Below are 18,339 nucleotides of genomic sequence, written 5' to 3'. Positions count from 1 at the left end.
GTGACTCCACCCTCAGAAACTGCATTTGCTTGTTTGCCTCCGTTTGAACTCCTTTCGAAAAGGGGCACATCCACCCACGTAGATCTGCAAAAGGCCTTCGTCATTTCCACGCTTCGCAGGTCATCCAGGGGTCGCGCCCAAGAGGTCGCCCCGACCGTGGTCTGTTCGGTTTCACTCTCAGGGTTATTATCGTGGAAAAAGCAGAGCGACAACAGATTTCAGATCACCGTCTCTCAAAAAGCCAAAGGAAACGTTTCATGATTGTCACGTGTTTTGATATTCGCTCCCCCTACATCACGCATCTCTGTGAACTTTACTCAACTAGGCTATGCAAAAAACATAAACCTACTGTTATATGCTGCGACCCCCTTTCTCCGTCAGATGTCCATGGGCACCAGTACGAGCAATATGACTGTCGGCACTCGTGGCACTGCGCTGTACTGTAATCGATCAGTCTATGTGTATGTATTTTAAAAATAATGTACTTGTAATGCTACTGCAATGTCATGATAACTCTGTATGCCGAGGGGTTTTAGTTAAAAAGCAAATGTTTCGTCCCCTTCTTTTATTTTTTTTTTGGCCGTTTGTTGTATCTGCTGCCCAATAACTTTCCACTCTTGACTCATGGATAAACTCTGGATAAACCACATGTCAAAGCTGTGCATGCTCAAAGAGAAATGTTGACAATGTTCTTTTTGCTGCTGCCGTTCAGAGCAACTTTCTTCTTGTTTTCTGTCTTTATGAATTTACAGAGAATATTTAACCGTTGCCTTTAATCCTCTCAATACAGCACCATAATATTTCTATAATATACACATGAAGGACCTCACCATGGAACACAGTTGGCTTACATTAAACCAGCAGATCTTAGGCTATCGGGCCAATCAAAATGAGTCCTCAGCATTTAGCCGAAAGAAACATTGTCTAGGTTGCCAGTGGGACTTTTTCTGCAAAATCTACAAATTATGTTTTTTCCTTCCTCTAAACCATAGGTAATACCAAGCACAAGTAGGTGCTGTGGTTAGGATGTTTTTTTTTTTTTTTTTTTTTTTGCTGAAAATGAGAAACATGTAAATTTGAAAGGGAAGCAGCCATCTACGGAAAATCCACTCTTTCTACATTGTTGTTCTGGTAACTTTTAAAGAAGCCAAATTGAGTAAAGTGGAATACAAGAAAAAGAAGAAAAAAAAGAGCAATGACTGACAGATGAAATTGCTTTGGTTTTTGGTTACAAGTCTACTGTGTACTGTCTGGGTCATCGTTTGTATTTTATTTTTTTAATAAAACAAACATTGGCGCTCTGCTCACCGTCTGTGTTTCTTGATTTTAAATCCTCTAAATTTAACTACAAACTCTTGTTTTATGGTAATCTATTCATTGCAACTCAAAAATACCCCAAACAGACCCAAGCATCTGATTAGCTAACCTGTGTAGTATCTCAACCAATCGCCTTGTTTACAGCAGTGTGGACCCACCCACTGACTTTGATGGTCAGACTAATTGACAAAATAATTTGACGATATCCGGCAACACAGAACTATGAAAAAAAGAAATAGAAATAGTGATATATAATTATATATTGAAAATTTCTGAAACATTTTGCCTCATAAAATTGTGGCATGTTTATACTTTGATAATAGTAACTGTTTACTGACAATTATGAAAAGAAATAACAGTTTCCTCCCTGATTTAATGTAATCAAAGGTCTTTATTTCAGTTTGTGAAATAGTGCTTGTGCTATTAACAAAATATACTAAAATAATAAAGTGCACCTTTGCAAATATGTTTTTGTCCTACAATATGCCAAAGTGAAATACTCAGGAAAAAAGCAGAAGTGATTTGTTATATTGAACAGTAGATAAGACACATTTTATTAAAAAACAAAACAACCAGGGAAAGCAAATGAGTGTGATGGGAAATAAGATAGTAGAAATAAGTAGTCATCTTACGAAAAAGAATCAAATCAATTTGAAGCGTAAAGATGATGTGCAACAACACCAGCCTGTTGCGTCAGACCTGTATGTGCGCAGGGCTTACAGCAAAGATATGCAACAGAGACAGGAGACATGTTTGTACATGTTTGTACTCGTAACAAAAGAAACAACAAACAAAAGGTCATTTTAGTGTTAGGAAAGAGAAAGACTGTTTGTAGCAGCTATGTTGCTTACATTCTTAGCAAATCTCAAGTCTCTCACAGGAAAAATATCTTTAATAAATATATTCAAAGTTAAATTCTCCCACATTATCTCGTAAATGCCTAAAAACCCAGACTAGTCGTGTTCATACTCTCTAACGGTGGAAGACGGCAAAGATAAAATATTTTCATATCTTTTTTTCACATCCAACAATAAATGATTTGCCTTCAACACATATGAACATTTTAAAATCAGTTTTGTACAGTTTTGCACGTACACTGGCACAGCAGTCTAGACAACATACAAGCTGAAAAACTGAGATTTTCCAGCTCTAAAAAGCACTGAGAGGTGATCATGTTGCTTTGAGAATGCATAAACAAGCACATTATAATCATTTAACAAAATCTTGATACATTTCAAAATAAAACAAAAACTTCAATTTTATTTTAAATGGACAAAGTTTTTGCATTTTAAGAAAAAGGCATGCAAACATCAGATTTGATACTGCAGCATGTTTTTAAGTTACGATTCTCTTTAAATGTGAATGCATGTGGGTTGGCCTCATTCACCATTTTATGAAAAGTTTGTGAATTTGGAGGATGATGACTTTAAGCATTAATGGATTCCATGAAAATATTGTAAACAGGTTAAAATTCTGCATCAAGACATTTGCTAAATCAGCATTGGATTAAAAACAGTCAAGAGTTCTAATAGAAAGGAGCTTCAACATATTTGTTTTTATATTATTATTATTAATCTGTCCAACAAATGCTGTAGTTGTATTATGATACTAGTTAATTTAAAGCCGTGTCAGTGACTTTGGGCAGGTGCATGTTCTTGTAGGACAGATGGTGTTAGAGAGAAAGAGCCAATAACAATGAAGAAACAGGAACAAAAATGTCACATTATTAAATCTAAGTTTAATTTTCTGAGACTGAAAATTTTAGCATAATCAGTCTGTTTCAGGTACATAAGGATCCATTCTGGTGAGACAATCTGGTGTCAAAAATATATGTGGAACATAAAATAATCATGTGAAAGGAGATAGAAAACGCTGCCGCTCCTTCAACACAATGTTTTTTTTTCGCTACTCTGTTTTCTCAGGGCATTGATGAGTTAAGAGGAGGCGCTTTATAAGTACTGGATCGCGAAAGGAAACCAAAGGTGCCCATGGAGCAGCTTAGGCTTTTAGCACAAGTTACCATGGTGATAGTACAAGGTAAGAAGGGAGGCAGCTTTGTTAAAAATCCTGACCTGAACCCTAAGTTACATCAATAAACAAGTGGAAAATGCTGAAATTGGGTCCAGAATCCCTTCCTAAGCTAAGATCAAGAAACAGAGTATCCATTAATGCAACATGAAAAATTTGTTATTTCAAATCTGAGATTTATGTACAAAGTTACCTTCCAGACAAAATTCAGGGAAGGCACTACTAAATTTATCCAGATGATAAAAAAAAAACTGTTACACTAGTTTGCGAACCATCTCAGTCTGCTTTCGTTTATCTTTTAGAAACAGGTTTTGTGTTTTTGTTTGTTTGTATTTTTTTTCAATGAAGAATTATAAACCTCTCAGAAATATTGGGCAGCAGGGTTGATATTATGTTCCAACCATTTGTTGCTTCACATAAAAAGAGCCTATATAGGTATCATGTGTTCTTCATCCCACACAAAATGAACCAATAACATACAAGTTCACCTCATTTTTCTTAAACTGAAAATATAATGACCTAAAAGTTCTCACATAATGTTATTCTTTACCAAACCAAACTTTCAACATTAATTCAACCTCTTGTGCCCCATAACAGCTGGAAGAACCTGAACTAGATTCAATTTAAATTATATTAATTAAAGAAGTTCAAAACAACTACACTAATGTAAAGTATAAATGGATGGACCTGATCAAATATCTTACATAGTATTTGTCTTAAACGTTTTTGCTTTTTTCATAAAGAGCAGTAAGAAGCTTTGGAGCAAATTAAATAATAAATCAACTGAATAAATAATTCAAGTAGAACATTTTTCTCAAGCTCATAATCAAATGTAGTACTAAAAATGCCATCTGAATGTCGCTTAGTGACCAAATTTTAAAATGACTAATTTATTTACTTAAGGAAAGAATAAGGCTGCATGATGTAAGGAAAACGTGAAATTCGATGATAGTGGTGAACGACGCAATAACGACACGAGTAAGATAGACAAAACTAAGCTCATAGCAGCAAACTTATACCACAGATAATGAGCAAACCCTTTTAACATGGTTTAAATATTGAGAAGTTAATTTAGGAAGTCATCTGGACAAAATTATTACATTTAAGGAACTTATGAGTAAGTGCAGTGAACATAACTACTTAGAAGAATTATCAGAGGTGAAAAATGCAAATCCCTCCAGCTGGTTCAGAACCATTCCTGAAAAAATGGCTTCAGTTGCAGGGAAAGCCTGTCCTCCTTCTCCTGTCAAACTGGGTAAAAGCCTCTGCTGCTCCGCCGCTCAGTGGCAGCGTCTTACTTCTCATCTGATCTCAGCTGTGGATCAGTGGCCCACAGTAGTTATAATAATCCCTGAGCCCTTCGTGGCGTTCCTCAGTAGAAGCGCTTACGTCGGCTCTCGTTCCAGTGGCTGTAGACCACCATGCCGATGACGATGAGGAAGATGCATCCCAGCATGGAGAAGAGCACAGTGAAGAAAATGGCTAATCCGCTCATCCCTTCTTCATTCTGACCCACTGAGAAGAAGAGAAAAACAACAAAAGTCAATATAACACACAGAGAGAGAGAGAGAGAATATTGAATGATCTAAATGTGATGGAACAAATGTTTTTTTTTTTTGCATGTCTTACGTCTGAGGAGCTCCATATTGTCCACGCTGGGGATAGTTATTATATCCTGCTCCTCCTCCTTTTCTTCCTTTTTACTCCGCAACACCGTCAGTTGGTAAAGTTTGAGGGAAATGATGTCATGATTATCTTATCAAGTTTCAGAAAAACAAAGCACAATTAATCTACGTTTTAGATTTTGAGTCTTTCAAAATGATTTAACGAGCATAGATGAGCCAAAACCTTCCTTCTGTGTGATTACTTAATTTTGGTCTGTGTGTGTGTATTTACATATTAACTGGATGAATCTCTGTTTAAATGAAGCAGAACAATTTGTAGTGGCTGATAACATTTTCAGTGCTGTTCTCCAGAGAGTGTCAATGATTTACCCGAGAGATCTCCGGTGATTGCTGAAGCTCCAAAATAATATCCCAGAGGCAGCCTCACTCCAGGTATGTCCAGACAGTCCCTCCACTCATGCTGGCCATCAATGTCTATCATCACCTGCCCCACAGATTGCAGCCAAACAAAAGCATTTTTAATTTCTGGCGTAGGCGTTCTTTATCCGTGTCTCTTTGTCGGCGGTTTCTCACCGTGAGCCTGCGGCGGATATATCGAATGAAGAGGAACGTGTCATGCTTTTGGTTGCGCACCATGGCGTTGCAGCCACCGAGTTCGGTGGGGCGACCATCCCGCTCGTGGTCATAACTAATGGTGCCATTGCCCACCATGGCAATAACGAACGGGAAGATCCTCTTGTAGTTGAAAAGGGGGAGGAGAGAGACGGCAAAGATAATTCAGGAAAATCTGATTTAAACTCATCTCTTATCAAAAGATGTTGATGCTGATCACTTTGAGGATGTTCACTATGCAAGAAATTGGTCATACATAGGAAGAAATTTAACCGCTGAAACAGCTTTTTCAATAATTTTGATGAATGGAAGGTTGGCCTGTAATTCTGCAGTAGTGGTTTGTTCATATTATTTTTTTTTTTTATCAATGGTTTGATAACTGCTGTTTTTAAACCTGGGAGAAAAAATTTGATGAGTGGGATGAGTTTACTATTTGAATCAGATCAGATGCAATGGCAGCCAGAACGTTGAAAAGTTGTGGGTAGGATATAAAGAATGCTCCACTTTCAGTACACATTGTTGTAGCAAGAACCTTTTACATTTTCCGCACATTTCACATTCAAATATTCCTTTTTATTTGTGTGAATAATGGGGTTTTTTAATGGAGTCACGCAAGTTGACTCCAGTCATGCACTCACATTTTGACAAACGATGATTTCTGGTCACAATACAATCATGACAGACAAAACAAAATAAAATGCTGAGATGCACCATAAGATATGAGCAAAAACGTAAAAAGGTGCAACAATTATTTGTGAATTAGCTAATTGTTTAAGCTTTTATATGAATGAAAGTAGGACAAAGACAAAAAAGCTAAAAACAAACATTTTATTTTTCTTGCATTAATGCTGACAAAATGTTTAAAGAATAGAAAACACCTAAATACTTAATACTAAATACTTCTTTTGACAAAATGGTTAACATGGCATATAACCACAATATGAAGATTAATTAACAACAAGGTCATAAATATGGCAAATAATGCCACAAAAGTTTCTAAAATCATCATTAGCAATGATGTTGCTTGGTGAAAATCTCATGGTGAAAATCACAATAGGAGCTCTGAAACATTTCACAGAATCAATGTTTGGGAAAGCAATCCCTATATAAATAAATCAAGGTATTAATAATAGCGATAATAATGAAACAGAAAAGTACCCAGGATGTAGGAACATTGTAGTGTTTTCTTATCTTTTTTCCTGTTCAGAATAAAAAATATCTAAAACTGATGGTCTTGTTTTTATTGTTACTAAATAAGTATTTGCTGCCAACTAGATGTTCATTTCAGTAAAGCCCATTTTTAAATGGCATAAACCCAATGCACATCTTACATATTAAATGTTTACACTCCACTTCCAAATTCTTTATTGTATGAAAATAAACTTTACAACTTTTTTAGATTTTATGTGATAAGCCTAGATAAAGTGGTGTACCATTGTGAAGTGAAGGGAAACGTATAAATGGCTTTTAAAGTTGTTGTCTTTTTTACATATTAAAAGCTCTAGAGAGGAAAATCTGTCAAACACTCTACTATGCTGACCTTTTCTGAAAGTTGAATGAAAGTAGGAGAGGACAAACATGTCAAAGATGCTCTGGCTAGATGAGACCAAAATGTTACTTTTGTAACATCATGTTGGAAAAATAATAAATAATTTTTTTTTAAAAGCTGCTAGAGGTTGAAAAAACATGAGACTGGGTTGAAGGTTCACCTCCCAGCAAAACAACAACCTTAAACATACAGACACAACTATTATGGAATAGTTTTGATTGAAGCAAGTTTATGTGATATAAAGGCCCAGACTTGATTTCTCATAGTTGCTCTCCATCCAAGATGACTGAACTTGTTGTATTTTGCAAAAGAATTATCTTTAGATGCATAACGTATAAAGAAACTTGCAGCTGTAAGAACAACTAAATGTACTAAATCTACTAAATATTAACTCAGGTGGCAAACTTTTAAGATTTTCAATGGTAAAATATTTTATAAACCCCAGATCATTTTATTTCCATTTCAAATATGTTTCTTTGTGTTAATCTGTTACATAAATTCCTAATAAAACATATTTAGGTTAATATCTAGGTTGTGACGAAATGTGGAGGAAGCTGTGGATACTATTGCAAGGCTATGTAGTAATTATAAAGTCAATGCCTTCAACTCATCGAAAGCAATTTATTTAGAAAGCTTTAAGATGCTGACATTTTTAAACCTATAACAGCAGCTGCATCAGTGCCATTTAAAATTTCTTATATAATTTTCTTGTTAATGAGAACCTTTCGGAGTCTGATGCAAGGTTCCTATTTTCAGTTTTGTTTCTTATGTAATGTTGGATATAAAATATTTTGAATGGCTTGTGAAATGTGAAGTATGTTAATGTGAGTAAAACAGTCAGTGAACCCCACAGCAAACCATGCAGGAACAAAAATGTTGCAAACCAGAATGTTTTGGTTTTGGGAGCGACATGCAACTCTAGGATGGATTTCCATTACATTGTTTTAAACACAGAACCTGGTTACCTGTGTGCGGGGGGTGTATCTCTTCTTCTGCGCCTGTGTCCAAATGATTGCACAAAGAACAGAAACACAGCCCCTTTACACGAATCTGCAACAACACCTTGCCAGTGTGAGGCGCTAGTTCACTGACCAGGATTTAGGCAGAAGAGCTGAAGCATACCTCTATGTGCTTCTCCTCGTTGGGATAGGTGTCCACAAACACACCCAGGCCAGTGAAGTTGTCCATATTTCCAAATACAGGACCTGGAGGCACATCAAAGTAGAGTGTTGTAGATGGAGAGAAACGTTAGAAATATGCGTGAATATTAGTGAGTTATTTCTACATTACATTATGTCTTATAATCACCTTTCTGCATGCGCTCCTTGGTATACCAAATGGCTAGACCATCACCGTTAAGGTTCTTCTTTCCTTGCCCATGAACCTTAAAGTGCACCTGCATCTCCCAGTCCTTTAAGTGGCATGGCTAAAAGAAGAAGCCAAAGGTAAAGTGACATCATTCAATTAAAAGAATATTAAAAGAAACCTTTAGTTTTGCTTTAATTCCTAAAGTAAATGTTGATCTACATAGGAGAAATTTGTTATGCTAACATTAGAGCTAAGAGAGAGAGACTGCCTGGTCTACTAGCATCAATCATGTAAAAGAGTAAATCAATTATTAGAAATAGATTATGCTACTCACAATGCGGCTCCATACTGCCCCCTGTCTGCTCTGCATGTCAGGTGTGAGTCGCACCTGGTCAGTGGTTACCATGGCATCCCCCATCAGCTCCCAGTGGGAGGAGCCTAAAGATCCCACACCTGCGACCACAAACGATACAATCATTACCAAAGAGCTGACTCGGCAGGTGGTTGTTAACGCCAAAGCAGGTCTCCTTAGTCAGCTAAAAACAGAGCTGGCATAATAAAGAAAGAGACAAAAAAGATTAAGAGAGAATAATAATAGTGTGGTAACGCAGCAGTAAACTATAACAGCTAAATCTAAGATGGGAAGCTGTATTCTGTCCGAAAAAGACTTCCGTACATGTTAAACTGTGAGCGATAAACTTTAACAAAGGTGTCGTTTATTTACTGAAAACGTCGTTCTGGAAACATCTGTCCTCCAGACGGTCCCCCACCCCTGCATCGCTTTTCCTGGACGGATGGCATACCTTGGTAAGGCTTGGAGAGGGAAAACTCCCGCTTCAGGAACTCTTCCATTTCGTGGTCATCGTCGGAAAAGCACAGACTTACAAATAAAAGAAGGAAAGTACAAATTAAATACAGTTTGTACTGCATTATGTTCCATTTGGAAATAGCGTTCAGCTGTGATTTGGAGCGGCTGTGCTTGCTGCTGTTAACGGCAGCCATGGTGGGTCAAAACTCACCATGCAAAAACGCAAGCTTCGTCTCTATTGGTCCACCGTGTTGTTTGACCCATTTTAATTGGTTAATATGATTGTCAGTCATAATACGTGATTATAATTGGTCGCATTACTTTAGAAACAGAAATGAATATTTACAGTCTCTACGAATCCTTAGAAACAAACAGCTGTTTAAGAGATTGCAATGGTAAATTTCCTGAATTATGTGCTTTGACGCAATATAAAAACTATCCACAATTTAAAGAAATATCTTTAGGAAATTGATATTTATTTGTTGGCAGGTATTCAAAAATAACAGAAAATAAAAGAATGAGCATTGTTCCACGGATCAAACCTATATTTAAACTGGAGAAAATTTAAACTTTCCACTACACTGGTAAAATAAACATAAATGATCAAATAAGTTTGTCAGTGAACACATCAAACAAACATTTTAGTGGTGCACGATGTTTAATAAATTATTTAACTAGATTAATGGTATCAACAGTCTGTTAGTACAGTTATAATGACGTTATTGACATCTTGGTTTTTCAGAAGGGCAGAATCATTATAGGTACAAAATAAATGGCGGATGTCAAGATGTTTGTTTCACATTAAACAGCAGATCAAGTTCCATGACAACCTATCAAAGCAACCTGAGTTTAGTACATAACTATCCACTGATAATATAAATTTGCACTGACACAATATAAGTTTCTGGGGATCACATATTACATGAGACCAACCCTGTCATAGAATTTTGTGCCTCTATTTTCTGTATATGTATTTTGCAACTCTTTTGACCTCTTTCTGTGTCGCATGTAAATTTGAATGGGGAATCCAGCATGTTGTGTTCAAAGCACCTGCATGATGCAGGGACTTCCTTGCTGAATCACAATCGGTGCAAACCACCAGTAAGTGTTAAAACTTTTGAGTGCTGTTCATTTCACGCTCTGCAGTATGCTTGCAATTTTGATCAATTTGTACCTTTTATTTTCCATTGACCAGGAATTTTTAGTTCATCCACAAATTGACAGATTTCTATATTATATGTGCAAGAAAATATAACTTCAATAAAGATAACAACAGACGGTCACTTAGAGTTATTTTGGTTTGAGCAGGGGTCATAATGTGTCATATTTCCAAGAATCGGCTGGCCCAAATGGGGATCCGAAACAAAATAAGTGGAAATAGAGGTGTAGTTTTCAGACAGTATTTAATTACTTGTGATATTTGAACATTTTTATGACTTTCAATGTATAACCATTATTCACAAAAAAGACTGAATTAAAATGAAAATAAAGGCACCCGTCATGGTTTAGCTGTACATGCATACAAAATGGCTTGTTCATAAAATGGAACTATGAAAGGAGGAAAAAAACAATGTACATTAACTAAATGAACAAATGAATTATATTTGTTTTAAGTTATGACATTTATTAATAATTATGTATCGACTGACTGATTTTATGTAATCGTGGCACCTTTGATGCTCCATACTTAGGATTTTGTAACCTGTCGTACTGCCAGTCGGATGCTGGGGGAAAGACCGCGCCCCCTTCACGACCCTGCTGGTTCGTCGGATCCCGTCACGCGTCGTGCAGTTGTGGACATCATACGGGGATGGAGTAGAGGGAAGTATGGGTCCAAGTGAAGAAAAAACGGTCGACATTTATCGTGACACATGGGTCCGCTTTTTAGGTATGTATAAAGTACGTGTTTGAAGTGACTCGCTGTTTGTGTAAGAAAACAGAGCATGTTGAGGACACCGGAACTGTCGGAACAACACAGCTTTTAGCAGAGTTAGCATAGTTGGCTACCCTCTCTTTAAAAGCTATATTTGTATCAAACCTGGCGTCAGAAGGACTGTTTGCTACCAGATGACACAATGTGTGTGTGTTGCATTGTTCAGAAGATTGTCTCCAAACGAATGGCTGCATAGTTAGACTCGAATAGTCTCTTTAGCTCTGTATTAAAGCGTTTCGCTCAGTCGTGCAGCAAGTTTAGGCAGTGACTTATAAACAGGAAGAAGGAACATTATACTTGCTGTCAGTCCAATTGAGACTCCAGTCTGATTGTTCTGCAGATAGTACTCAGCATCAGTATAGTGACTTTTGTCTCTGTTGGTACTGTAAACATTTAAAGTAAAGGGCATGGGCAGTATCCTGTCTGAAGGGCATTTTATTCATCTACCGCAGCAGTTCCTCCCTCTTACTTGGGGGGCAGTATCCATGTACTGACATGGAAATCTGTTCATCCCCCTTATAAAATCATAATCTGCTTGCTTCCAGCTCTAATCCTGTCTGTTAAAGAATTATTTCCATATCAATATTTAGGAGTGTGCACACTGAAATCTGGACATATTTGCAAATTTTTTGGAACATTGTTGTGTTATTCAAATCAAAACTTGTTGTTGTATCACTTTCATTTTCTGGTTTGCTTACATATAAAAAAGCAATGGAAAAAAGTCATTAACAAAATGTGATTTGAATAATAACTGTGCACTTAAATGTCTCTTAACTTGCGTTTGTACATCTTTGACCTGCATATCAAATACAAATATTGCTGATATGTTAATGTATCACAAATAGACTGTGGGTGTTCAATTGTTCTGCGAGTATGTAATACTAATACACACACACAAGTTTAACATATTCAGGTATTTCCATTTTCTGGTTTAAAAAAACTCAGTTATGTCATCAGGTATTGGGTTTCCAGATCTAAAAACAGACTTCTGGGTTGCAGGAAGAAGACTATTCTTACATCTGGAGAACACAACAAGGTTAAAGTCCTAACTGCATCTATTTTTGTATTCCCGCAGGCTATGCCAATGAAGTCGGGGAGGCCTTCCGTGCTCTGGTGCCAGTGAGCTTTGTTTGGGGTAGTTATGCTGTGGCCACTGCTTATGTTACCGCAGATGCAGTGGACAAAGGCAAAAAAGCAGCTGTGGTAAGACATTACCCTTTATTTATTGTATTTTCATAAAAAAAATGTGGTAATAGCTAGGCCTGTCACAATAACAAATCATGCTGGACGATAAATTGTCCCAGAAATCATTGAGAAAAATGATAATATTGACGTTTTGAGACAATTTTCAGCTAATATGATTATGGTGTAATAATGCAACACTAAAAACTTCAATTTTATATAGAACATTCCACACTGAAATGGGATAATATTTTAAATATAAATCCAAAATAAAACACAACCAAAAACAATACATAAAAGGAAATAAAAACCACACACAACTGAAATGGATTATGAAGTCCCTGTAAACAAAATTGTCCTTCAAAAATGTTAATAATCAGCATTGATTAATTGCGACATTTATGACATTTATAATTTAAATGACATTTAAATTATTAATTTGTAGGTAAGAAAGTCAACTTCTATTTCTACAGTTTACAAATTTGGTCAGAGTAAAATAACTATGGCTTTCTATGCTGTATTGTAGTACTAAGATTTCTTAGTATCCTATTTTCTGTTATTTTATTTCCCCCTTGTGGCAGGATTTAAGTTAGGTTTTGTTTTCGTTAAAATTCAGTCTGTCTATCGTTTTCGACCTGCAACGTGGTAGGGCGACAGTTTGCTTCAAGTCACAAGTATCTTTGTCCATAAGTAGTGTTATTGTGCTCAAATGTTGGTTGACATACGTTTGTCTGCTATTTAAGTTTTTGTGTTTTCTTTAACGTTATTAAACGTGTCCAGCCTTCGTGGCACTATATGTTAAAGTTATGTCTTTCATATAGCAATGTCTGTACTTGAGACATGCAAACTGTTCATGTATGATTTTTTTTTTATGCTTATTTTTCAGTTTTACAAAAATTAAAGCCCAGACGGCTCAACGTTTGGAGTTTTTTGTGGCTATCTGTCTAACGCAGTTCAGCACACCTGTGTAAGGACAGAATACACGTCTTTAAATTAGACACATGAACTACAGCCTTAATAATAATACAGTCATCATTTAAAATATATTGTGGAGTGTGCAATTTCAGTTTTATTACACATAAAACACAGGTAAACGTGATTTTCCGTTGATGTAAGTTGAAAGCAGAAAACAAGGAAACAATGCACCACCAGATGATAAAAAGAACACTCCAGTTATTTTGTCCACCCACTGAGTGTCATACCTCCTCCTCTGCTCCTCCATCTGTCCCTCCAGGCCCACGGAGACAATCCAGGGAAGACGACACGAGTGGCCGTAGCGGTCGTGGACACGTTTGTGTGGCAGGCCCTGGCCTCTGTAATCATCCCGGGCTTCACTATTAACCGGGTGTGCGCAGCGTCCCTGTATCTGCTGGGCAAGTCCACCAAGTGGCCTCTGCCTGTTCGCAAGTGGACCACCACAGCTATTGGGCTCTCCACCATCCCCTTCATCATCACTCCAATAGACAGGTTAGCACAAGATGTGTGTGTTTGTCCTGGTCGTATCTGGATCATGTGTAAATTGCAGTAAGACTTCACAGTTGAGGTTTTGACTTGTGATTAGTCATTTTAGCTGTTCTTGCTGCTAAAATTACATTAACCTTGACATATATTTTATTTTTAGCAGATTAGCAAACCCCAACAAGATGACAGCTACAGTGTAAACCTGGGTTTACCTGATAGCAACTCTTCACTATCCACCATGATTATATGCAGCCTTGTTAAGATGTATAACAAGAACCCTTGAAGTCAACTTTCACTGCAACAGAATCATCTCAGTGAACATTTTTGAAAAATCAAACTTTAAGTCAGCGTAGGATTTATTTGTGTCTGAAATATGCTGTTTTTACCAGCAGCAACATTATTGGTACTTCTAAAAATTCCTAAAAGAAACTGGTTTTGAATCTTTTACATTTTACTTTTTAAAAAGTGTTTGAGTGGCATTTTGTTTTTGCCTTTTCTTGATGTGACATTGAAACATTTTGTGATTTTTAAGGAGCACTACGGTTTCTTACACAGCTGCAATGGCGAAAACAGGAGGGTCAAAGAAAACTTTGTCATCATATTATTTTAAACAGCAATATGGAAATGGCTTCCTCTGCACTTCACAGCATTATTCACCTGAAACAAGGTCAAACTTAATGTAAACATCATAGGTAGTGGATAAAATTTAGGTGATGTCCAAATTAGATTTTCCCCAACATACTTAAAGTGATGCATTTAAAAAAAAAAAGTAGTTTTTTTTTTGGTGAATTAATTAATTAATAAATCTATTTTTATTATACACATTTCATATAATTAATAATTTTGGTGTAATCACATTTTTAAATCTGATAACAGTCAAAATGTTTAATTCCTTTACTTTTGTTCCACTTGAGTCTCACTTTACCATCTATTTGTGTCATAAGTTTAATTTGAATCTGACATTTTTGCTTAGTGAATCAGTTTTTAACATAATGCATTATTTATCACATGTTCTGCTCTGTGCACACTGTAGGTCAGTGGATTTCCTGCTGGACTCGAGCCTTAGGAAGGTCTACAATGATGGAAAGAAGCACGAATAAAGAGGATCATGCAGACTGGAAGCACACCAGCCTGCAAACTTGCACCAATTATGCAGACACTCTGGAACGCAGCCATTTCATGGTGCAAGATTTCAAACTCGCTTGGTGATATAACTGTATTACCATAGTTTTTATGACAGAGCTGGATATTTATGTACAAGGTTAGGTGATTTAAAGGGAAATCCTGCTCCAAAGCAGGCTCAGTTTTATCCTCAGGGCAGTGTGGGTTATATTACCAAAATAAATCTTAATGAGAATGTAGTAATATAGAAATGACACAACATCTTCACTTTACCTGCTTGTTTAGCTTAGATATAATAAATTCCTAGAAGACAAAGAAAACTTAAAATGTTGCCATCTTTCAAAAGAGAAATGAGTCTTTTTACTCTGGCTTGTGAAGCAGCTCTTAATATCTAAACATCAAGGTGCATTTGTATCAGTGAGCTCTTAGTGTGTTATAATTAGCCATATTCAATGGCACTGTAGTATAATGGCAGGTCAATGAGCCAGGTCACTGTCAAAGGTTTCTGTTACTGAAAATAACTGCAGCACTTAAGAGATGTTACTTGGTGCACTTTTTCAAACTTTTTTTTCTTTTGAAGGTTAATGAGCTTTCACTGACAGCCTTCTTTTCACATTAGTTCCAGCTTCTTTGATTCTATGCACTATAAAATCAGTTTACGGTTAGAAATAGCAATTTTAGATCATTTAATACTGTATACAGTACTGAGTTTTATATCTACTGTAGGTATACTCTGCCTGAGCTGATGAAAAAGCAAAACTGTGCAATTTGACTTTACCTCCAAAGGCTGGGCATTGAAATCACATTTAGTTTTTCAGTTCTCAGATTAGGTACATTAGACATTAGGGAATAGTAATCTCTGAATAGATATCAGGTATGAATAACACATTTTAAGATGCTGTTTGCCAAGACTGTGACAATTTAAGTCAGATGCTACAATTCATCATGAGCTATGCAAGGGAAACTTTGTGTGTATAGATGAGTTTAAAATTGCAAGGATTGTTTCCTGCATTTAAAAAAATCCTCAATTTACAAATATTTAGAAATCAAGAAGGGAAATCTGATAACAAGAACTGCAGGCAGCTGGGAATACCGTACGCTAGGCCATCTGTTTAAAGGGGCAGTATTATGTAAAATCAACTTTTTTGAATTTTATACCGTGTTCTAATTTTATTCCCTAATCAAAAACATACCTGGAGTGTTGCTTTGATTCTTTCATTTATGTTTGAGCAATCCTTGAATCTCAAGCGACAGCCAATCGGGTGTGCAAAACGCTTGGTCTCACTGATCGCCTTTTCCATGCAGCCCCTCCTTGCAGCTGCAATCTCCAAGCAGAACTTCCGCCTCACAGAGCACCCATTCCCCCACTCGGTTCCTCCAGACTAGTCAGCAGCAATTAGCAAACACGTAGTGGAAGTGCTCATCTTCTGAGCTCATCATAGGAGCTACTTCTCAGTGCAACGCTCCTAAGATCGACATTAAAGGCTTAATGGAAACATGTTGTTGTGATGACTTCCTAAAGACGGAGGATCAGAAAGAGCAGGAGTTTCTTAAAGAGACAGAGGCCCAATTTCAAGGTATGACTTAAATTTCTTTTAAGTCATGTTTGATATTTATAGCATTTTTATAACTGAAGATAACATATTTACTTAATTGTGCTATAAAATTACACTATACCCACAAAATATATTGTACTGCCCCTTTAATATGTCGCCTCTTGTTTTCATTTCCGTTTATTCTGTTCATGCAAAAACTTTGCTACAAGTTTGGGTGTCGACATCAGCAATTAGCACAACTTTGTCTTGGGCCGACTTGACAGCATTGAAATAAATGTCTTTATTGTACTGACCATTTTACACATTTAAGCACACATTGTGTTCTTTATGCATAAGTACATTTGCCAGACATTTTAATTCATCAAAGTAGGAAAACTAGAAGCTCCAAGTCCAATTGCAGTAAATTCAAACTGAGCCACAATATTTGCTATGTTTTTATTCGACCTTTCCTGATATGATGTTAAAATGTCTGCTACAAACAAAAAAACATTGATATTCACGTGATATTTTAAAAGGTTTTAGAAATTGTATTTCAGAACTTTTTACTTTTTGATGTGACCTTGAGTCACATTTTTAGCCTTAGCTGAAAAGAAATGTACAGTTTGTTTTGTTGCTGTTGTTCACATTGTGGGGACTCAGATCTGACATATAAAGTTAAATTCATTTGTATGACGAACATGTGCACAATTCATATTCTGTTGTTTTTGGGCCGTGGGGAAATAAAATATGGACTGTCTGAAATGTCCCAGCCTGTGGTCTTTCTGCATGGAATTAGCATGTTTTCCCTGTGGCTGTGTTCTCTCTGGGTACTCCACTTTCCATCCACAGTCCATAAACATGACTGGTGGTTATGGTTTTGAATTCTCTAAATCACCTTTAGAGTGTGTGTGGCTCTGTGGTGGACTGGCAACCTGTCCAGGCCTCTTGCTCAAAAACTGCTAGAGATGGCACCACTGTCCCACTTTGCAAGGATGAGTAGGTATAGCACATGGATGGATACTTATTTAACTCTGCATCCAAGTCAGTGGACAGGACTGCAGTTTATAGTCTGGTTGAAGATTTCTAATCATGTTTCTTGTGTGCAAATTCATCACTGTCAGTATTATCATGGTTGTGTAGCCACAGCTACATTTTAAACAATTTCTTAGTATAATGCACAAAATCACAGTAAGCCATCCAGAAAAAAATATATTTTTTAAATATACGATTATTTATTTATTCAGGATTTATGCTTTAAGATGTAAATCCTCATGTGTGAACACATTCATTTACTAGTTTTGAGTTATGACCTGCACATAAATATTGATGACCCTTGATGCCTGACAGATACCTGTCACCTGTAGGCCAATAAAACAGCTATTCAAATAGAAAACCAGCTGACCTAAGAGCTGAGGTTATTGGTCATTGAGTCAGAGCACAGCTGATTCCACTTGTGGTGATAGAGAGTGCAAATAAAAGGCAAGGGAAATTGCCAAGTGTTTCAATGCAGTCATGTTGATATTCTGTTTTGTGCTTGTGGCCCATTTGGCCATATCAACTGTTTTGGCAGGTAAGAAGGTGACACTGTTTTGCAGTTAATCAATAACTGACTTGTTCATTATGTTTTCATACATGCGTTATCTTGCTCAGGCTCTCCTGTCTTTGTTAATGGACGCTGGATAACACAGTTGGATAACGAAGAATATTACGATATGGAGGAAGATACTGCTATACCAGATGAAAGTATGTTGCCTGACAACTCCTCAGAAGATGGACTGTTGCCGCATGAAATCTTCAATTTGCAAACGACTCCAGAATCTTCTCTCCTATTGGGTAAAGGTGGGTTGCTTTTTGCTAAA

General features: G+C 36.6%; 2 protein-coding genes across 4 annotated transcripts; one reads left to right on the top strand and one right to left on the bottom strand.

The window, feature by feature from the left end:
* Positions 1–1,879: 1,879 nt before the first annotated feature.
* lman2l (lectin, mannose binding 2 like) lies at positions 1,880–9,441 on the bottom strand. Of its 3 annotated transcripts, none has more exons than XM_014470502.2 (9): positions 9,243–9,441; positions 8,774–8,892; positions 8,440–8,557; positions 8,254–8,336; positions 8,097–8,129; positions 5,544–5,705; positions 5,340–5,454; positions 4,975–5,100; positions 1,880–4,860 (listed from the first exon to the last, which is right to left on the bottom strand). In XM_014470502.2, exons 1-9 carry the CDS (start codon positions 9,439–9,441, stop codon positions 4,718–4,720), a joined length of 1,098 nt encoding a protein of 365 aa, XP_014325988.1. In that variant the 3' UTR covers positions 1,880–4,717. The 3 variants fall into 3 exon arrangements, with proteins under 3 accessions (XP_014325988.1, XP_023194283.1, XP_023194282.1); XM_023338515.1 differs by lacking the exon at positions 9,243–9,441 and adding an exon at positions 9,164–9,239; XM_023338514.1 differs by lacking the exon at positions 8,097–8,129.
* A 1,557-nt stretch (positions 9,442–10,998) lies between these two features.
* Positions 10,999–17,245, top strand: mtfp1 (mitochondrial fission process 1). Its single transcript, XM_005803743.2, has 4 exons — positions 10,999–11,135; positions 12,256–12,383; positions 13,597–13,829; positions 14,857–17,245. Exons 1-4 carry the CDS (start codon positions 11,075–11,077, stop codon positions 14,921–14,923), a joined length of 489 nt encoding a protein of 162 aa, XP_005803800.1. The 5' UTR covers positions 10,999–11,074; the 3' UTR covers positions 14,924–17,245.
* The last annotated feature ends 1,094 nt before the right edge of the window (positions 17,246–18,339 follow it).

Source organism: Xiphophorus maculatus, chromosome 8, assembly GCF_002775205.1.
Source record: "Xiphophorus maculatus strain JP 163 A chromosome 8, X_maculatus-5.0-male, whole genome shotgun sequence".
NCBI classification, from domain to species: Eukaryota; Metazoa; Chordata; class Actinopteri; order Cyprinodontiformes; family Poeciliidae; genus Xiphophorus; species Xiphophorus maculatus.
The sequence above is the reverse complement of the archived record's forward strand: the minus strand, read 5'-3'. Positions and strand labels throughout refer to the sequence as shown.